The sequence below is a fragment of the Bubalus bubalis genome, chromosome 22, assembly GCF_019923935.1.
Source record: "Bubalus bubalis isolate 160015118507 breed Murrah chromosome 22, NDDB_SH_1, whole genome shotgun sequence".
In the NCBI taxonomy this organism is placed as follows: domain Eukaryota; kingdom Metazoa; phylum Chordata; class Mammalia; order Artiodactyla; family Bovidae; genus Bubalus; species Bubalus bubalis.
The window spans coordinates 21157877-21180960 of NC_059178.1; the positions used below are offsets into that span (position 1 = coordinate 21157877).

At 42.8% G+C, this 23084-nt stretch overlaps 1 protein-coding gene across 7 annotated transcripts in view; it reads right to left on the reverse strand.

Moving 5' to 3' along the window:
* PTPRM (protein tyrosine phosphatase receptor type M) overlaps positions 1-23084 on the reverse strand; it is a 661882-nt gene that overhangs the window by 83356 nt on the left and 555442 nt on the right. For all 7 annotated transcript variants that reach the window (XM_006044986.4, XM_044934694.2, XM_025273106.3 and 4 more), the window contains one exon: positions 3815-3902. In XM_006044986.4, coding sequence (XP_006045048.1) covers positions 3815-3902 — 88 coding nt within the window. The remainder of the gene's footprint in view (positions 1-3814; positions 3903-23084) is intronic.

Genomic DNA, 23084 nt, shown 5'->3' on the forward strand with positions numbered 1-23084 from the left:
CTGTATGTGACATCCTTGTGGTTTATTTATTTTATACTTAGTAGTTTATACCTCCCAATTCTCTACCCTGTCCTGCACCTCCCTCTTTCCTCACCCCCACCCCACAGGTTGTTCTGCGTATCTGTGAGTCTGTTGCTGTTTTGTTATATTCGTTTGCTTTATTTTTTAGATTCTACACATAAATGAAAATATACTGCATTTTCCTTTCTGACTTATTTCACTTAGCCAAATACCCTCTAGGTCCATCCAAGTGGCTGCAAATGGCAGAGTTTCATTCTTTTCTTCTGATTTGCATCTTATTTTCTCAATTGTAATTGTTAATTACAATTAAGAACTGCTGAGATGTGTTATCGTAAAAATACAAAAAATTTAAATTCGACTCTTTGTGAATTCTCCAGGCCAGAATACTGGAGTGGGTAGCCCTTCCCTCCTCCAGGGGATCTTCCCAACCTAGGGATTGAACCCAGGTCTCCCACATTGCAGGTGGTGGATTCTTTACCAGCTGAGCCACAAGGGAAACCCAAGAATACTGGAGTGGGCAACTTATCCCTTCTCCAGTAGATCTTCCCAACCCAGGAATTGAACCGGGGTCTCCTGCACTGCAGGCATATTCTTTACCAACTGAGCTATTAGGGAAACCCAATTTAAAAAATAAAAAAGATAAAAAATAAATAAAATAAAATAAAAAAAGAGTGGGATGAAAAAAAGAACTGCTGAGAGTATTAGGAGGGCTCTGCTTGTGTGTCTGTATGCATGTGTCTGTGTGTGTGTCAATGGTGGAGGGAGTATTCGTTTATACTTGGAAGGGCTAGCTCAGCAAATGTGTTGTGTAAATAAGGGAAAAGTTCAACTTACTTAAGAACAACAGCCAATAAACAGTTTTTAAGCACCATTAAAACCATTTTATATGCAAACACTGTTGTAAAACAATGAATGTGATCATTAAAGCACTTTTATGTTCTCTGAAAAGCAATAACAAGAATCTCCAGGACCCGTTCCCTGAATCCCCCAATTCCTCATCCCAGTTAGAGTGCTATTCCCAAAGCCTGGGCTCCCTGGAGCAGGCTTCCCAGCCAGGGAGACTGAGTTTTCTACAATCACAGGATTTCTTAGGGTGAAAGGGAGATGTAATACTCTTCTCTATGCCTTTAAAGAAACAACCAGTATGAGTATATACATTAGAGTGATTTAGGGAAGTATTTTTATTCTTCAAGTCCTCCTACAACACCAACAATATCAAAGATTCATTTTTGCTATAATTAAAAACATGTGTGTTAGTTGCTCGGTCGTGTCAGACTCTTTGCGACCCCATGGACTGTAGCCCAGCAGGCTCCTCTATCCATGGGATTCTTCAGGCAAGAATACTGGAGTGGATTGCCATTCCCTTCTCCAGGGGATCTTCCAAACTCAAGGATCGAACCTGGGTCTCCTGCATTGCAGGCAGATTCTTTGCCATCTAAGCCACCAGGGAAGACTAATTAAAGACATACAGAGTCTCAAATGAAGCAGTTCCAAATGGTGATTGTCAGAAGGGTGCTCAGCATGGCAGTGGCTTCATCAGACCTACCGGGGAGCTCAGGCTGAATTGCCCACACTCCCAATGAGGGGCTTCCCAGGTGGCTCAGTGGTAAAGAATCTGCCTGCCAATGCAGGAGACGCAGGTTCAACCCTTCGGATGGGAAGATTCCTGGAGGAATAAATGGTAACCCGCTCCAGCATTCTTGCCTGGAGAATTCCATGGACCAAGGAGCCTGGCTGGATACAGTCAATGGGGTTCCAAAGAGCTGGACACAACTGAGCAGGAGCACAAGCCCCCCAATGAGACAGTGCTCAGATGTGAGTTCCAGCACCAGACTGGACACGCAGTATCAGACTCCTGCTATGTAGCTGGGGTGGATGAACAGTAGCATCTAAAAATCAGCAAACCCTATTTTGGGAGCCCTAATAATCTTTTGTAGGTGGTCTAAGTGGTTAATGTCTCAGAATGTGCCAGTGTAGATGCTTACAGACAATTATATAAACAACCAGACAGTTCTAGAGGGATTCTTTTAGAAGGCAACAAAAAACTAGAAGAAAAGGTAACCATTTGTAACTACAAGGAAACGGCAACCCACTCCAGTATTCTTGCCCAGGAAATCCCATGGACAGGGGAGCCTGGTGGGCTACAGTCCAAGGGGTCACAAAAGAGTTGGAGAGGACTTAGTGACTGAACAAGAAGAAGGATGAACTTGTACGACATTATTATGCTGAGTGAAATAAACCAGACACAGAAAGAAAACCCCAGCATGATCTCATCTGTATATGGAATCTAAAAAATGTCGAATCTATAGAAACAGAGAGTAGAAGGGTCATTACCAGGAGCTTGGGAGGTGGGGGAATGGCTTTGATGGGGGTTGCTGGTCAAAGGGGACAGAGTGACAGCCAAACAGGATGACTAAATCTAGAGAGGAAATGTACAGCATGATGATGAGGGTTACTAATACTGTACTGAATGCAGAAATTTGTCAAGAGAGTGGATTTCAGGTGCTTTCATCACACATGAAACATGACAACTATGCGAGGAGATGATACTGTACTTCACTAGCTTGACTGCGGTCATCATTTTGCTATTCATAGATGTGTCAGTCACCATAGTGTGGCCTTCCCTGGTGGCTCAGTGGTAAAGAATCCACCTGCAAGGCAGGAGCCGCAGGAGACTGAAGTTTGATCCCTGGGTCTGGAAGATCCCCTGGAGAAGGGAATGGCAACCTGCTCCAGGATTCTTGCTTGGAGAATTCCATGGATAGAGGAACCTGGTGGGCTACCATCCATGGGATTGAAAAGAGTTGGACATGACTTAGCACATTCACAGCAGCAGCAGACGCTGTTACAGGATCTCAACCATCCCACCAAGAAACGTTAACCCAGGCAGGTGAAATCTAACCGCACTTACACAATCAAGCAAGCTAGTACATGGCTCCCTGGGACTACCTGAACCTTTCAAATTTGTTCTCTTATAAGTAATAGGGCTGGATGGGCTAGGTGCTCTGTATTTCACACTGGTATTGTTTGTTCTTTAAATTAACGTATCTTTAGAAACATCATTAATTCTGTGAGTACCCTGTCGGTACTCGTGTGGCTTTGAGCAGTGCAATGCAGGGATGGATGGCTTCAGCCCTGGAAGAGGGAAGCTCATCAATCTACCGGGCCTCTCCGCATCGTTATGGAACATTAATGAGTCTGGGCTCGATTTAAGAACCGACTGAGACATTATGGATTGGTGGCATTCCGCTTCATGGGAACTGGGAATTTCTGAGTTATCATCTCAGCTCCGTTGCTAATGAGTGTTGTGATACGGGGACGATCATTTAACTTCTGCGTTTCAGTTTCCTGTCCTCAAAATGGGGCTGTTACTGACCTCCTTACCCCAAGTGTCCCAGGATTAATGAGCTCGTGTCTGCTGCGAGTCCCAGGCTCCTGGCATCGAGGCGTGCTTTGAGTTGTTATTTCTATTCCTTCCCAAGAAGCAGCTGGGAATCATCAGATCTGTTTTGTTTACTCCTTCCAGAATGCATTTTCTTAGCATTTGCACATTACCTAGGTTACCCAAACCTTATATCTAAAAGTAAAACTAGTCCCACAGCAAGACACATGGACGTAGCGGGGGTATTTAGGTAGCTTTTCTTTTCCTTAAGGAAAAGCGTCACACCAGCTTTTCCGGCGAGAGGAAGGCAATAACTGCACTGCAAATTCTCGCCGCGTGAGGCCGGTGGTCAATCTCAGCAGATGTGAAAAGAAAGTTACATCACAGCGCAATGATGCTGTCAACACTTACAGGCAATAATATTCCCATATCTGTTCTTCATTCTGTTTTCATCTTTCTTAGCGGAGTCCCATGGTGCAGACTGCCCTTCAAAGAAGCTCTGGAAGAAAGAGAAAAGTGACATGACAAATTACAATTCGGTGCAGTAAACAAACGCAGGGATTTTAACGATGGAGGGTGTTCTTAAAAAATGTACGAGGGTCAAGGAAGGAAACGAATGTTCACAGGAAAGAGATAATGGATTATTAAACTACTTTATATATTAAATATTTAGTTTTTTTTTGTTTTCCTTTAGTTAAAATGTTACAAATATGGATGGGGACTGAAGAATAAGCCCCGAATTCATCTGTAGGATGTATTAAAAATGGCTGGGTGTTTATCTCTATTGTACTTGAGTCTTTAACAGAGAAAACTTAACATTTCTTTCAACTTCTTAATTATGTCATCATCTTTCAGTGTTCTCCTGTGAGATATAAAGATATCATTTTTCTTCCCAATTGCAAACTGAAAGATTTATTTTTGGTTAAAATTGAAAGTAGGTAAGCTAAGACTTCACAACTTCAAGCTTAAAATCCTCTAAGAACTTCTGCCAGAGTTTTCCCTTCATTTGCAATGGAGCTCAGATGTCCATTTATTTAAGGATTTGGCATTATTAAGCCCAGGGTCTTTAATCTTTGGGTTAGTAGTCAGATATACATTTTCCCATTCAAGTTATAATGAAAATGTCCTCTGCTGTCAGCTGACATGTGAAAAAAAATCTGGGATTTTAGTTTCCACTTTAGTCCACATTCTGTTTCACCTTCATGTAGTCGACGCTACGAGGAAGTGTTGGGAGGAAGGATGGTAGCAAGCAGCATTTGGTGACACTGATCTGTTGTTTCTCCTGTACCTACTTTTACATTTCTGGCAGCAACTGGGAAAGAAGAGACGAGCAGGAGGAAGACATGAAGGCAGAGCAGGTGCCTGAAAGCATCGTCCTGAAACATTCCGGGGCCAGAGAATGTGCTGCCAGGAACTCATATCCTCAAACACACCTCAGGGCGGCCTCCCAACTTCCCTCTTTAGAACAGAAAGCTCCTTTCCACTCCCTTAATCTCCATCCCCCCAGAGCATCTGGCCATCTTGGCTATTTACACCAGTAGCCTCTATTAAATGATCAGTCTGGGGTTCAATGGAAACAATTTCTGATCCCTTTTCATGGGTCCAGTTGTGCCCGATCAGTTGAACTGCTCCTTAGTACGACTGCGGTGGGGACACATCTGCTCACAGACCCCATGGGAAACAGTTTTTAGTGACGGCTGACTTACGATGTGGTGTTAATTTCTGCAGTATAGCAAGGTGACTAGTTATATACATTCTTTTTATGTTCTTTTCCATTATGGTTTATCTCAGAATATTGAATCTATTAATAGTTCCCTGTGTTATATGGTATGACCTTGTAGTTTATTCATTCTGTACACAACAGTTTGCATCTGCTAACTCCAAACTCCCAGTTCATCCCTCCCCACTCCCAATCCACTTAGTATAATCCTTAGTTGCATTTGATTTGCTACAGATGACATTATTTTGTTCTTTTTTAATGGCTGAGTAGTATTCCACCAGAGAAGGCAATGGCACCCCACTCCAGTACTCTTGTCTGGAAAATCCCATGGACGGAGGAGCCTGGTAGGCTGCAGTCCATGGGGTCGCTAAGAGTCGGACACAACTGAGTGACTTCACTTTCACTTTTCACTTTCATGTATTGGAGAAGGAAATGGCAACCCACTCCAGTGTTCTTGCCTGGAGAATCCCAGGGATGGGGAAGCCTGGTGGGCTGCCGTCCATGGGGTCGCACAGAGTCGGACATGATTGAAGCGACTTAGCAGCAGCAGCAGCAGTATTCCACCATATATATATATATATATATATAAACACATACAAATACCACATCTTCTTTATCCATTCATCTGTTGATGGACATGTAGGCTGTTTCAATGTCTTGGCTACTATAAATAGTGCTGCTATGAACATAGGGGGTGCATGTATCTTTTTGAATTACAGTAGTTTTATCTAGGTATATGCCCAGGATTATAGTAGTTTTGTCTAGGTATATGCCCAGGTATATGCTGGCTAATATGGTAGTTCTATTTTTAGTTTTCTGAGGAACCTCCATACTGTTTTCCAAAGCACTTGCACCAACTTACATTCGCATCAACAATATTAAATTGCCCATCTAAAATTAAGGTATCTTAGTCATAGTCATTGTTGACTCCTCGTTATCTTAATAGTTTTTACATTGTATTTATCATTTTAAAAAAAATCATGGAGGCAGACCAGGATTAGATGAACTACACATTAAGAGCTGTATTAGCAGATTCAGAGATTCAGGAAGAGAAGGGGTGGCAGAGGATGAGATGACTGGACGGCATCACTGACTCAATGCACAGAACTTTGAGCAAACTCTGGGAAATGGTGAAGGATGGGGATGCCTGGAGTGCTGTAGTCCATGGGGTGGAAAAGAGGCGGACATGACTTATCAACTGAATAACAACCACAGATTCACAATGTATACTGCTACTGAAGGGTAAGATGCCATGCAATGCAGGGCAAAAATAAGAAAAAACATTTTAAGGGTTATTAATAAATTAAATCAATAATACAGTAAAATCACGAGTTAATCCATCTAGAACAAGACCATTATAGGATAAAGGATTTATTCAGACATGTAACTTCTGTTCCTCCATAAAATATGCATTTAAAATAGCTTCAGGGATTTAAAAGTCATCCTCTTTTTCTGAATTGTGTCATTGTTATTCTATGAGTGACAGTTATTTTACCGTTGAGTAATGACTATTATTTAACTTCCCTTATGACATTTTAATTCTATTAATACTTTGAGTCTGTCGCGATGTAATTACCAATTTCATTCCCCTCTGCCTTCTCCACATGTGTGAAACTTTCCACTTTGTTTTTTTCACGGGAAGATGAAGAAGGGACCTGATTCTGGGAAAGACCTGGGTGTCTTCCAGGAGATCCCTGGCTACTAGTTAACTCACCAAAGGATAAGAGATAGATAGATAGGAGGGGGCAACTATGGCACAGGGAGGAGGCACTGGCTCCATGAGTACAAGGAGATGCTCTTGGGCCATGGGAGGCAATGCCACCCTGAGCCACTGATGCCAGCTCCTTCCCACTCTTGACAGACAGATGCTCTCCTGTGGAGACGGCGCTCACATCACACTTGTGTTTCTTTAGCATTGGTGGTGATCACAGGAATTCCAATAGCCCTTGCTTTAAAAAAAAGTTATTTAAAACATTTTATTTTATATTGGAGTATAGTGGTGTGCTGTAGTCCATGGGTTCCTGAAGAGTCAGACATGACTGGGCAACTGAATAACAACCACACAGCTGATTTAGCAAAATTGTGTTGGTTTCAGGTGTACAGCAAAGCGATTCAGTCATACATATACGTATGTCTATTCTTTTAAAAATTCTTTCCCTCATTTCCCTATTTATCAGAACATTGAGCAGAGTTCCCTGTGCTATATGGCTGGTCCTTGTGGATCATCTATTTTAAATATAGCAGTGTGTACATGTCAATCCCAAATTCCCAATCTATACCCCACCCCCCAACCCTTCACCCCTGGTAACCATAAATTCTCATTCTCTAAGTCTGTGAATCTAAAAGTTATCTTAATTTGGCTGTTTTCGTGTACCTGGTGACCAGGAAACAGACAAAAGCAATGAGATGATAACCAATCTCCCTGCACTTGAGCTCTGCATGTTTTTACGAGGGTGGGGCCCATGCTCTCCCTCTCCCAGCACTGACCACACGGGCGGGGGTATCGATAAGTGAGTAGGATGAAGAGTCCATTGCCTTGACTAATATTCATGAGAGCAGCAGCCACGGAGGACTGCCTGCCTGCTTTACATTGAGGATAGGAGAAACAGAGAGACCTTACCACAGACCAGCTCATCACAGACCAGCCTGGGCCAGACCTCAGTGCTTCCTGACTCTAAATCCATGGCTCTTCCGGCGCCCCTCCCGACAAGGACTTTGGAGGGGATAACAGTTAAATTCACACATGGCCAAGGACTGCTTTCCAATCTAGGTCATACCTTCTTGTCTCTAAATGAAGGTTTACAACAAGAGAATATGAGATGTTGGATTGCTTCCCCAAAACAGGAAATTTTAACTCCAGGTATAATGTGATTGTCACAGGGAAGGGACAGCAGGAGTGAGTCAGCAGAAGTGACAGTTCTTGCCATGAACCTCCCAGCTTCCTATCCAGGAATAATATGAATAAGTTTAAGTGGCAAGATGTATTTTCTCTAAACAAAAGCAAAACAAAGCAAAACAAAAAGCTGCTTCAAGGAAACGATCGGACGGCTGGTACCACCCATGCTCTCTGAACTCGTGGATTTGCTGACTGGGTCTAGCATATTCTGGCGCAGTTTTGCTTCCAATTATGCAGCCAATCTCCCCCGGAATTCACTCATGATGAAAACCATGTGTTCTTGTCTTTGGCTTGTAACATCAGTAATATACCTAATGGGGAACTCAGAGAGTACAAAAGGACTTTCTAGATTGATAACTTGGCTTTATTTCTTTTTGTTATGGAGATGATCATTGTAAAAATTTCTAAGATGGACCCAGTTGTAAACGTCACAGCTTTCCATTAGCGTACATTAAAATAGTTGAGAAAACATTTACCTTAGACTGGATTCCCTCTTATTCCTGCAGTAGGATGAAAGTCAACTGTTTAAATTTCTACTTAGAAAATAAAACTTTGTCTGTAGCTCTAGAGCCACTTGGCATTCAGAGAAGCTGTGACATGAAGATGGGTCTTTGACAGAGTGAGTCCCTGGCTGCCTTCCTGGCCTGTCAGGGACATGGAACACAGTTTCCTGTCTGGCCCCCAGCGAGGCCCAGCACAGATCTGAGACTCCAGGGACAGACGTGGCTCTTCCTCCAGGCTTTGTCTTCCTGAGGCACCGAGCCTTCTGACTACTCTGTGACATACCACTTTTTTTTTTTTTTGCAGACCATGAGTTGGACAGATAGCTGCTAATAAACCCACTAGTGAAATGCACCCAAGGAAAATTAAGTAATTTTGCTACACAATCATTCTACTATGTCCTTTTTCACAGCCCTTTTGGCTTCTAAATATCTTCTAATAAATGAAGCAAATCGACACACATTTTAGAAGATTTTCTGCTGGGCATTTTTCTTGGGGGTAAGAACAAAAGGTTCTTTGGCTATCTTTTTTATCTGCAAGGAGGTCAAAAGTTGTATGTGTTCCAATAAAGCTACATCAACTGAATCACTGAATGCTTTCAGAAGAATCCTACTTGGAACCAGTCTTCCTGAGAAGGAAGAAATCACATCGTTTATGAGGCTCTAGAGAAGAGCTGCTACCCTCACATTTACTGGAAGGAAAGCCAACCAGGTTTTGAATCCTGCAGTGGCTGAGACAGAGAGAGCTTGGGTTCTTGACGAAACACGAGGATTCCTGAGCACAGGAATTTTGGGGGCGATACTCAGCTTGCCCACCCTGAAGTTTACATTTAAGTACAACCTTCAAATCCTCCTTAATCTCTCCAGTCTTTGCTTGACTAAAGTTATGAGCAGGTTGTGGTTAAAATCCAATTTAACCAAAGCATAGGAGAATCTTTAAAAAAGAGGACCAGTGAGACATAGCAAAGGCAATGCAAGAGCATCATTAGCTGCTGATAAGGCCCTGTCCTCGGAGCAGCCGCATAAAGACCAGTTTGGGAGACACCTCGGCAGTCCAGGTCCCAGGGTGCTTTTCACAGCAGGCCTTTTTAAATACAATTTGTGCAGTTAGGCAATATTTAATGTTCAGGGCCTATTTTTAATATGCAGATACAATTCAATGCACCAACTATGGACTTTTTATTATTTAAAAAAACACTTTATGTTATTTTGGGGATTTAAGTTAATGGCCTTGCTATACCGTCTGTTAGAATTTTCATAAATAGACTTAGGCTTTGACTCTACTTAAAATGTAATTAAAGTGTTTCCTCTGACTACCTTAGCTCATATATACTGAGAAGAGGCAGCAAACCGGGGAACACTCTGAAAGAGTAATAAGTCTCAGAAACAATAAAAATGAAGGCAGGCAAGCTCCAGCGAATACCAATGACTCCACGTGAAGATGCCACACGGTCCCCAGGCACAGAGCAGAAGGACAGGGGACATCTCTCACACAGCCGTTTTTGTCTGAACAGGAAACATGTTTTTGCGATTCAGTAACTTCCTCCCCAGTTCTCATCCCACCGTCACTTTCCGCAGGATTTAATGGTACATCTCAGTTGCCCACCTCAAGAGAACTTGACTCCAAAATGCTGCAGTCTGTTAAAAATGCCAGATACAAAAAAAGGAAGAAAAAACCCCTATTGAACAGAAAAGCTGCCTGGAAGAACAGGATGCAGGTCAGGGCTGTACATAATGCACAGTATGTTCTCAGGCAGTGTGGAATCGAGTTTTTTTTGAAGCTTCTGAAATCGAATTTTTCCTCCCTTTCTCATATGAACTGAACCGGGCACATAAAATGACTAAGATCATCATGCTCAAAGAAGGAAGATGCACCCCCTGGTGTGTGCCAAGTCCCTCAACTTTCTTTGTTTTCTGTCCATACGACTTTTTGGGTTCTTCCAAGTGTTGTACTTTATTTGGCCCATATAAACTATTTATTGTTATTGCATGAAAGCAACGGAAGACACAACTATGGCTGCTGGACAGGCCGCAGAGTGGAGTGCCGATGGGAAGGTGGCCCAGGAGCTCGGGGCCAGAGACAGCGGTGGCCACCGGTCCCTGTCATCATCAATGTCCTGGATGGAGGCAGCCAAAGGGACTGTGTGAGGCTCAAGAGAGGTGAGCACTGGGAGGAACCAGAATCTTGACTCATGTTCTGTTGTTGTTCTTGCTCACTCACTAAGTCATGTCTGACTCTTTGCAACCCCATGGACTGCAGCATGCCAGGCTCCTCTGTCCTCCAGTATCTCCTGGCATGCATGCAGGCTTAGTCGCTCAGTTGTGTCTGACTCCCTGCCACCCCACGGACTGTAGCCTGTCAGGCTACTCTGTCCATGGGATTCTTCAGGCAAGAATACTGGAGTGGGTTGCCATTATTATCTCCTGGAGTTTGGTCAAATTCATGTCCACTGAGTTGGTGATGCTATCTAACCATCTCATCCTCTACTATCCCCTTCTCCTGCCCTCAGTCTTTCCCAGCATCAGGGTCTTTTCCAATAAGTCAGCTCTTTGTATCAGGTGGCCAAAGTATTGGAGTTTCAGCTTCAGCATCAGTCCTTCTAGTGAATATTCAGGCTTGATTTCCTTTAGGATTAACTGGTTTGATCTCCTTGTAGTCCAAGCGACTCTCAAGAATTTTCTCTGGCACCACAATTTGAAAGCACTGATTCTTTGGCACTCAGCCTTCTTTATGATCCAACTCTCATATCCGTACATGATGTATGGAAAAACTGTAGCTTTGACTATATGGACCTTTGTTGGCAAAGTGATGTCTCTGCTTTTTTATATGCTGTCTAGTTCATGCACTGTTACTTCTAAACAAATTGGAATCTAAATGTCAACATTCTGATATCTTTAAAAAAGTTGCTAATTAATCTCAGGACTTCAAATGGCCATGTTTTCTTGCAATTTAATTCAACTCCATTTTTGAAGAATTTTTCTATTTTGCGAGATTCAGTGGGTGATGACCTTCTCAGTGGTTGCTCTATGGCCTTCCTGCTCTCTAACATCTCTATTTCATGTGAAAATGGAATTGACGTTTGCAGCCTAAAAAAGTTATGTGATGTTTCAGTGCCCAGAAACACTACCCCTGACATTTGACTGAGTTTAAAAATGTTTTTTATTCTGTTGGATATTGCTCTGAATGAGTGACTTTTTACAGCAATGTCATATATGAATAATATATGCTTATGGGATCTTTGAAGCTCTACCAGGTGAGTCTTTTTATTTCTACTGTACCAAGAAGGGAATTTAGGATCAAAAGGTGTGAAGTGGCTTGTCTGAGATCAGACAGTGGAGAAGCCGAGACTGAGGGCTGTTGGTTCTGAACTCTGTCCCTCACACTTGCCCACCGAGCTGGCCACATCTCACTGTGCGTGTAGCTTTCTGAAGCCATCCGGCCGAGGGTCATAAGCTGTGAGGCATTTCTGCTTCCCACTTTTTGTGGAATAAGCTTGTTGGACAAGGGAATGACGGAGCATGAAACGGCTGGATGGTATCACCGACTCAATGGACATGAATCGAGCAAATTCCAGGAGAGAGTGAAGGACAGGGGAGCCTGGTGTGCTGCAGTTCATGCAGTCACAAAGAGCCAGACACGGCTCAGCGATGGAGCAAGCTTGTTGGATGACATACAACTCTGTTGCTGTCTGCACACTGGTTTTCCGGGCATGGGAAGCCAGGTGCACCCTGGAGGAACCCGCAACCTACCTGCCTTTCAGTCAGCATGCCCAATTTCAAAACCCTCTTTTTTTCTACCTTGAGAATCACTGAAGTACTAAGTTCCTGCTAATGATATGACATATCCCTCAAGTGAAGTGAAGCAGGAAAAAAATCTGAAAACCACTGATCAAGTGGGCAGAGGAAAAAATACTCTTCAGTTGAGTGATGGAGAAAAAGAGGTAAAAACAGTCACTTTGAAGCCTGGGTTGTTGCTAAACATTCCACAGGCATGGCCAATGTCCTTCGGGATTATAGAGACTGAGGCATAGTAAGATGGCTTTGCTGCTGCTGCTGCTAAGTCGCTTCAGTCATGTCCACCTCTGTGCGACCCCATAGACGGCAGCCCACAGGCTCCCCTGTCCCTGGGATTCTCCAGGCAAGAACACTGGAGTGGGTTGCCATTTCCTTCTTCAATGCATGACAGTGAAAAGTGAAAGCGAAGTCGCTCAGTCGTGTCCGACTCTTAGCGACCCCATGGACTGCAGCCTACCAGGCTCCTCCGTCCATGGGATTTTCCAGGCAAGAGTACTGGAGTGGGGTGCCATTGCCTTCTCCAAGATGGCTTTAAAAAGGGGCTATTTTGTAAAAAATGCATTACAGACTGAAATATGGGACTGGAAACCATAAAACTCCTAGAAGAAAACTTAGGCAGGACTTTCTTTGACATAAATCATAGCAACATTTATTTGGATCTTTCTCCTAAAGCAAAGGAAATAGAAACAAAACCAAATGGGACCTAATTAAACTTAAAAGCTTGTGCACAGCAAAGGAAACCATCAACAAAATGAAACAACAACATACAGAATGGGAGAAAGTATTTGCAAATGATGTGACTGATAAGGGTTAATATGCAAATATATAAACAGCGCATATAACTCAGCATCAAAAAAACAAACAACCTGATTAAAGAATGGGCAGAAAATCTGAATAGACATTTTTCCAAAGAAGACATACAGAAGGCCAACAGGCACATGAAAAGATGCTCAACATCGCTAGTCATCAGATCAGATCAGATCAGATCAGTCGCTCAGTCGTGTCCGACTCTTTGCGACCCCATGAATCGCAGCACGGCAGGCCTCCCTGTCCATCACCAACTCCCGGAGTTCACTCAGACTCACGTCCATCGAGTCAGTGATGCCATCCAGCCATCTCATCCTCTGTCGTCCCCTTCTCCTCCTGCCCCCAATCCCTTAAAACTACAATGAGATATCACCTCACACCTGTCAGAATGGGCCTCATCACAAAGAACAGAAATATCAAACCTAGAGGTTGTGGGGCACTTACATTCTTACCAACAGTGTGCACTTGTCCACTGTTAGTGGGAATGTAAGTTGGTGCAGTCACTGTGGAAACAGGACGGACTTTTTTCCTCAAAAAAACTAAAAATAGAACTACCATATGACCCAGCAATTCCACTCCTGGCTATGTATAAAAAAAAATGAAAAACTAATTTGATGTGCACCCCAATGTTCATAGCTGCATTATTTACAGTAGGCAAGACATGTAAAAACCTGTGTCCATCAACAGATGAACGGACAAAGAAGATGTGGTATGTATTACAATGGGACACTGCTCAGACATTAAAAAAAAAGATAAAATTTTGCCATTTGAAATAACTGGGTAGACTTGGAGGGCATTATGTTGAGTGAAATGAGTCAATCGGAGAAAGACAAATATTGTATGATATCATCTACATGTGGAAAAACCAAACCAGTGAATACAGCAAAAGAGAAGAGACTCACAGATATAGTGGTTACAGGGGGGAGAGGGAAAAGAGGACAAGATGAGGTAGAGGCTTAAGAGGTACAAACTACTAGGTATAAAATAAATAAGTTACAAGGATGTGTTGTTTAACACAGGGAATATAATCAATATTTTATAATAATTATACATGGAATATAACATTTGAAAACTGAGAGTCACTATGTTTACACCGAAGACTTACAAAATATTGTACATCAGATGTACCTTAATAATAAAATATATATACATAAAAGGAGGCTATTTTGATATATTTGGGGATTCAGCTGAGTACTAACTCTAAGAGGCAGAGGATAGCTGTTCAGGGATATTCATTCTCTTCCTGGTATTCATTCCTCTTCCTTTGTTCCCTGGAAGAAGCTTAGTGACAAGATTCCTGGTGCTCGGCAGGGCCCAGCAATCCCTCTCATCTGGGCAGCCTTCTAAGGCCTGGGCACCCCTGTCCCACACACGTGAGTGAGATGGAGCGGGCCTCTATGGTCCTTCCCCACCGTGTCCTCCATCTGCATTTTGTGTGTAGAAAAACTTTAGCCAAAGAATAAGTTTAATCAGAGAAGTGGGAAGATGCAGAAACAAAGGAAAGCAATTCAACAGGACTCAACAATAGTAGTTTAGTTACTAAGCAAAGGCAAAGACCTTTAGTTCCTTCTCAGGGCAATAGATAATATTCTCAGCCATATCCTGTGAGCTGTCTAAAAATACTGAAACCCCACCAGGTGGAAGAAGTTAATCACATGATGACCAGACTGTAACCATGACATAAGCTGCCACGGTTCTGAGAACTAGCCTCAGGAAATGGGAACAAACAGACCTTGGAACTGAATACTAACTGCACCTAAAACAATCAAGGTGATGTAGGTCAGACCACTGATGACCAATTTCAAGACGACAGTTAGAGCTGACTGTGCTGTTTCTGCATGGAGCCCTTCCCCCCATCTATAAAAGCCCTGGCCCACTGGTGGTCAGTGGAGGAGAGTTGGTCTTTGGACAGGAGTCCATCCTCTCTCAGGTTGCTGGCTTCCGAAAGAAAGCCAACTTTTCTTTCCACCAACCTGGCCTCTTTACTGGCTTTCAAGGGGAAAGCAGCCAGACCCCACTTTCAGCCTCATGAGGATGTTGTCACCCACTGATGCTGCAGAGGCAGCTCAGAGTCTCAGGGAATCTCTGGTCCTGTGGCACTGGTCCCTGAAGGGGGCTCTCAAGGGCCATCACGAGGAGGCCATCCCTCAGTTTGAAGGTCAAAGGCTGCATTTGCAGACTCATTCTTGTCGATGGTCCTGATGGGGCCTCTGCTGCCTCTTGTGCACCTGCCCCCCTGGGGGCGCGGCAGGGCTGCACTGCAGGGATTTAGAGCACTGTTCATAGTCACTACAAAGAACTTGGTCAGAACTTCATTTTCTGACTTCAACACTGCCTGTCTCTGATCACGGTGGACATCATGAGATAAGCAGTTTTGCAAAGGTTCTGGAACTTGGACCTGGCCTGTCCTCACTGTATTATCCTGGTGCATGGGGTGTCAAAATTGTGATGCCAATGAGCAGCTCGTCACAGCTCGCACCAAAAAGCGGACTGCTCTGCTTTCCAGGTTGGGGAGAGTGCCTGAAGCAGTTGCCTTGCAGACTCTCTAAGTCACTGTGGGTTTGAGTCTTCCTCGGAGATTGCTAGCATCTCTCAGAGAGAGAGCGGTTTTCATTTCCCCTCAGATGCAGATACTGCCGGGGTCTGAGATGATAATACCACTCAAGGACTGTAATTTCCTCCACCTCTGTACCTGCCTTGGAAGAGTGATTTGTTGGTAAGCCTGTGCCAATGGTGCCCACATCTTCAGAGATGAGCAAGCATCCCTTCTGGAAAAAAGGAATCCCTGAAACGTCTAGAGAATAAATGGATGCTTCTGCAGAAAGTGAGCTGCTCCTTTCCTTTCAAGACCAGCCAGAAATTCTGACTTCCATGCACCTCTGGCCTGCATCACTGCAGTAGTGTCCTACCTGGCCACTCCACTGCCTTCTGGTTTATACCCTTCTCCTGGGAGAGCTTTCACAAAAGCATGTGGGTACCTGCCTCTGTCCTATTTGAATACCTAAGAAGTCTCCCTGCTGAACAGGGTGGTGGTAAGGACTCAAGGCTCCACACGTGCAATGCACCAGGAAACAGGAAGTGCTCAGTCAGCTTTAGCAGTTACTGTTCTTGTTCTAACATCAGAGCTCCAAACTTCGATGATAATCAATCCTTACTGACTTTGCAGCCATTTTTTGGTACTGTCTCCCTGATAATATCCTTTCCATTCTTCTCCATCCGTCTTCCCTCCATGGGTTCTGTATAGCATTTAGAAGTGGGGTGATTATTGTTTCATCTTTCCCGTCTGTTAACAAACATCTTTTCCAAGGTGTTTCTTGGAGGGCTGTGAATTTTAAACTGTCCTCACCTCACGAATCACAGCACAGAAGCTCCATCAAATGTGATGGAAAATCTAAGGATACTTTTTTAGACATGACAGGCTTAAGAATGAACAAGTGTAGCATAAAAGGGAATTTTAATGAGAGGTTTCCGACTCTCTTTTTGACATCTATTCATTTACAAAACCTATCAGCACCATTCCTAGGCTCTTCCTGCAGAACCCAAGACATGGAGATTCACGGTAAAAATTTAGAAGGGAGGATTATTTTAGAAACTTGGAAATCAAGGCAGTGGAGAATAATTACATCTCAATGTATTCTGTAAGAAAGTCCACGTTCTTTTAGAAGCAAATATTTTTAGTGAAAATTATAATCTATTTTGAAATTGGAGTCATAGCTGCTTTCCTTTACTGACTGATGTTTGGCCAAGTGTTGTTTCTTATTGAGAGTTGGGTGTGGAGGGTCCTTACAAAACTAAAAATAGAGCTACCACATAACTTAGCGATTCCATTCCTGGGCATATGTCTGGAGAAAGCCATAATTTGAAAGGATGCATGGACCCCAGTGTTCATTGCCGTTATTATTAGTAGCCAGTGGTGCTACTGCATCAGTATTATGCAGTAGCCAGGACACAGAAGCAAACTAAATGTCCATCAACAGTAGAATGCATGAAGAAGATATGATCTATACACACGCACACACGGGAATATTGCTCAGTCATAAAAAAGAATGAAATGAGATGTGGATGGACCAAGAGATTGTCATACAGAGTGAAGTAAGTCAGAAAGAGAAAAACAAATATTGTAATATTGTATAATATGGCTTATATGTGGAATCTAGAAAAAATGGTACAGATGATCTTATTTGCGAAGCAGAAACAGAGTCACAAATGTAGGGAACAAACTCATGGTTACCCAGGGCTGAAGAGGGTGGGAGGAACTGGGAGACTGGAATTGACATAGACACACTATTGATACTATGAACTAGATAACTAATGGGAACCTTACTTGATGCTCCATGGTGACCTAAATGGGAAGGAAAACCAAAAACGAGGGGACATATGTTTACATAGAAATGATTCACCGTACTGTACAGCAGAAACTAACACAACATTATAAAACCACTATACTCCAATAAAAATAATAAAAAAAAGAAAGTTGGTGACACCATCATCCTAGACATTTGGAGACTTCTTGTGATGAAAGACTTGGCTCTGAGCCTTGCCTTAGACTCTGGGTGTAAGGGGGAGATTAGAAATGAAGTGAAAACAGTGAGCCTGCACCAGGCAGGGTGGGAGTCTTGGCGGAATTTTCCACGTGCTGACCACCCCTCCAGAGAAAGGGGATCCTGAAAGAACGGCAAAACTAATACAGATATGTAAAGTCTAAAAATAAAATAAAATTAAAAAAAAAAAAAAGAACTAACTCATCTTAAAGCAGATCAAACATCACTGGCTACGACCACCTTACCATTGACCTTGGGGTGGGATGCTTCATTTATTTGAATGTGCTCCCTACAGACTGTTATCTTCTGAAGATGCTCTGGGTTTGGGGAGCTGCAGGGAGGTGGAGGGGAAGATGAAACAAGGATCCCGAAGGGTCGTGAGGATGACCCAGCAGCCAGGATCGCTCCATAAGCTGGTCCTGTCTTGGTCTGTGCGTCCCCGCTTCACCATCTCCCCTGTCTTCTTACCTCTTCCCTCTAATTTATTTAGTTAAAGAAGCATATATTTAAATATGGGCTTCCCTGGAGGCTCAGTGGTAAAGAATCTGCCAGCAATGCAGGAGACCTGGGTTCAGTCCCTGGACTGGGAAGATCCCCTGAAGGAGGGCATGGCAACCCAGTCCAGTATTCTTGCTTGGAGAATCCCATGGACAGAGATGCCTGGCCAGCTACAGTCCATAGGGTTACAAAGAGTTGGACACGACTCAGCAACTAACACATTTTTCATATTTAAATATGTCTATTTGGAAATGAGATTTTGTATCACTTCAGTAAATGGAAAGTCAAAACATACACCACAGGTATGGATAACAGAAAAAGGAAAGGCAATGAAACCACAACAGAGCTATTGGCCTCGCCTGGCAGCGCTTGGGCCACGTTTGGAGCCCGAGGTCTCTGCTTCTCAGGTGAGAGAGACGCACTAGCCCCAATCTAGGTCATAGAGGAACTGAAGGAGTGAAAGAACCAGCTGGATAGGCAACCACTTCCTCACCCTGTGTCTCAGCCTGTTCATTCATCGTGAGTGGACCTCCCCAAAGCCACCAGGCACATCATCTATCATTTGCATCTCACACTGTGGTTGGGGCACAGGGATCTCTGAATTCACCCCCAATCTTGGCTCCCAACACAGGGTGCAGGAGAAGATAGAGCCTGGGATCCAGGACTCAAAGGGTGGTGTTGAAACCCCAGGTCTGATGGATTCCTGAGCACGAGGCCACAGGCCAGTTCCTGAACTTGCTTTTTAATTTATCCAATTGGAATAGTCTAATAATTTAAATTACTTAACAGAATTGCTTTCAGTATTCAAACCAATGGATATCAGTGACAAGAACACAAAGGATCCTTTACACATTAAGTGCCAGCCATATAACAGTGGAGCCTAGTGGGCTACAGTCCACAGGGTCTTAAAGAGTTGGACACAGAACAGCAGCTGAGCATGCATGCACACACACACACAACTGTCATGTCATCAGTATAATGCATGTCATGCACAGGGAAGCAGAGCGTGAAGGTCTGTCTCTTTCTCACACGGTGGAGCTGAGCCCCTCTGCATCCTGGCAGGTAGGCGGTGTTCTGTGTTAGTGAACGCACAGGTGACACATAAATCAGAAGATTCCTACATTACAAGGGTATATGAATTTAATATTTTTGAAGCTTGGTTCTTAAAATATTTTCTTAAATTATATGCTTTTATTTAGGTTTAAATAAATTACTATCATGATTAAATAAGAGAGTGCTACTGACCCAGGGAACCATGTTCAACATCCTGTGATAAACCATGATGAAAAAAGAATATGAAAAGGATTATGTATGTATATGGATCACTTTGCTATTCACCAAAGCTAACACAACACTGTAAATCAACTATACTTCAATTATAAAACAAAGGGAATACTACTGAAGAGGCACCGCTTACATGGAGGGCATTGTACTTAGCGTTTTAAAAACTCCATCAGTGTTCTACAGGGTAATTTTTTTTTTAGGATCATAATCTGCTGAAAGGACACGAATTAGTTTAAGTGAACCAAGGTCAGGTGCTAAAAGGAAGTAGCCAAAAGTGTATTTGGAATCTGCTGATGTTTTAAAAAATGACGAGTTGGCCCTAATTCAAGGAACCAGATATTAGATTAAAGCCTTGGGGGCACATAGTTCCATTTTTTATTTAGAACTACAAGGTTTGGGATTAAACTAAAAATGGGACGCTTCATGCTATCAGAAGTAATGCCTCCAAACATTTTAGAGAAGGCAAGAGAATTGAGAGTAAAGTAAAGGCAAGGGTCAATTTTGAAATGCAGAGAGCAAAGATCCAGTGCCCTCAGAGGACCTATATTACCATCTCCATCACAAGACAGAACTAACTTTCACATAACAGGCAGACACGGGTGTTGTAGCCAAGAAGATTTCTGAAAGGGAAGCTGAATTTTTGCCAAAAAGAAGTGTAGTAAGGAAAAAGAACTTTGGTTCAAAATATTTTGATTACATAACAATTCTTTTAGTGAAATCACAAGAAACTCTCAATATTAATTAAAAGCAACAGATAATAGATGACATTATTGTTATATTAATTAAGTTCTAAATATTCTTCTAGGTGCTTTACCCGTAATGTCTCATAGACATTATCATTATTTTAAGTCTTTATTGAATTTGTTACAGTATTACTTCTGTTTTATGTGTTGGGTTTTTGGCTGTGAGGCACGTGGTATCTTAGCTCCCTGACCAGGTATTGAACTTGTACCTTCTGCACTGGAAGAAGGCAAAGACTTAACCAGTGGACCCCCAGAAAAGTCCTTAATATCGCATAGATATTATTATTTGTAACATTACTGCTTTATTATTATGCATAATAACACATGTTATTTATCTAAAACATCTCATAGATGTCTCCTCCTTATAGATACGACTCCTTCATTCCTTTTCTTCTTATAGTTTAATTTACGCTCAGGAAGAGATTTCGGTATATTCATGAAAGTCAACCTGATTATTACCATCACCAGTGAGTTCAGGAATAATTATGTTAATAATTAATAACTTTGAATTTTAAACTATACCAAAGAATAACTTTTTAAAAAACTTTTTTTATCTTGAAATAATTCTAGGCTCACAGGGAGCCTAGAAATAGCTCAGAGAGGCCCTGTGTACCCTTTAATTTTCCCAGGGGCTACCAATGGAGAAGGAAATGGCAATCCACTGCAGCACTCTTGCCTGGAAAATCCCATGGACGGAGGAGCCTGATAGGCTACAGTCGGTGGGGTCACAAAAGGTCGGACACGACTGAGCGACTTCACTTTCACTTTCACCAATGGTTACCACATAACTTCAGTGCCATATTAAAACCAGGAAACACAAGCTGGACCAATGTAGGTGCCATTTTATGGAAGAAGTTTAAGTTTTGATTTCTCTAGAATGAATGCCCAGAATGGGACTGCTGGGTTGTATGGTAAATGTGTGTTTAATTTTTAAAGAAACTGTCAAACTATTTTCAGGCGAGGCTGTCCCATTTTACATTCTCTGGCAATTTACAACTGAATTCTAACCAGCATTTGGTATTGTCTCTACTTTTTATTTCAGCTGTTGTAATCTGCACGTAGTGATGTCTCTTCGTGATCTAATTTGCATTTTGTTAATGGCTGTTCATGGTATCTTTTCATGTGTTTATTTGCCCTCCATTATCCTCTCTGGTGAAGTGTCTTCTATTTTCTAGTTGGATTATTTGCTTTTTTACTGTTGAGTCTCAGAGACCTTCTTATTTTCTCAGATACAAGTCCCTTGTCAAATATGTGGGTTGCAAATACTTTTTCTCAGACTAGAGCTTGTCTCTTTATCCTCTTCACATCATCTTCTAGAGCAAACATTTTTTACTTTAATGAAGTCCATTCTCTTGACGGTATTTCTTTTATGGATCGTGCTTTTGATGTGACGTCTAAAAACTGTTCACCAAACCTCAGGTCCCCCCAAACCAAAATTACTTTTATTGGATTGAAAACATTGCAGGAGTTTGTAATGTCCGATAATTCAGTTACTAAAATGAACAGTAATGAGTGTTGAAAAGTTGACATTGCAGAGTTGGTGTCAGCACGTAAGCTGGGAGGCGTATGTGAGGACGTATGTGGACCCCACAAAGCTCTCCAGGGCGACTCAGGAGCCTCCCTTCCCTGCTTCTTTCTCTGCCCCTGAATGAACTGGGAGGCAGCCCCCTTTCCCAGGGTTACTGTCTGTGACCTGCATCCTTTCTGGGGAAAGGAGGATGCTGCAGATAAGGCTGAGGGAAAAGAAGATGTTGACCCTCAGTCCCTGGCTCAATCGAGCTCCCTAAACAAGGCAGAGTGGCTGCATCCTGTCCGCTCGGTCCCCTGGGGGCACCAGCCACACAGGAAGCATGTGCAGCACAAGGGGTTGTGACCACGGCACTGGAGGGAGCATCTTCTGTCCTCCCAGGGAGAATCACGCTCAGCTGCCATGGGGTCAGGGAGGCAACCCCTGCAACACGCATCCTACTGTAGGCTGAGGAGGAGAGAGCAAGGAGAACACCGTCTTCTAAAGGAAGACAGTGGATGGAAGGAAACCTTTGTGGACTTGCCAGGACATGCAAGAGCCCAGGGAAAGGCCGAGAAAGCAACAAGGAAGCTTAGAAGTAAAATGGAGAGGAAAGGCTGTCAACGGGCTTACCGTGGCCGTCGCCCCACTCCTCAGCTGGGGTACGATCTGCAGTGACACAGGGTGGGCAACTCTGGCAGCCAGAATTAAAAGAACTATACCCGGCTGCTGAAGAGGAGCAGTTATCTGCAGAGTCCTGGCTGTTAATCAAGGGTCTTCCGGCTTTCTCCAGCTCTGTGAGCTATGAGGGGCCCCAAGCTACAAAGGCTTATATGTGAGTGACCTTCACATTTCATATTCCTGGCAGTAGATGGTGACTTCAACAGATGTCATTACTGCACGTCATCCTTTCAAAATGTTCACATTTAGATCAGCTTTGACAGATGAGAACATTTTCCAGGATATATGATCTTGGAAGAGGAGATTTTATAACCTTCCTAAAGAGTCTGTCTATTCAGACATGCATCCAAAGCAGCAGTTACAAAAATGCTTTGGAAAAGAAGTAAATGGACATGGATAGACCTAGACACGATCTTATTAAGAGAAGAAAGCCAGAGAAAGACAAAACTCTATGATATCACTTATATGTGGAATCTAAAATATGACACAAGTGAAATTATTTACAAAACAGTGAGTGACTCAGACATAGAAAACAAACTTATGGTTGCCAAAGGGGACAACAGAGGAGGCAGGGAGGGATAAATTACAAGTTTGTGACTAAGGTACACATATTACTATATATATATATAATAACCAACAAGGACCTACTGTACAGCACAGGAAACTCTACTCAGTATCTTATAATAACCCATAATGGAAAAGAATCTGA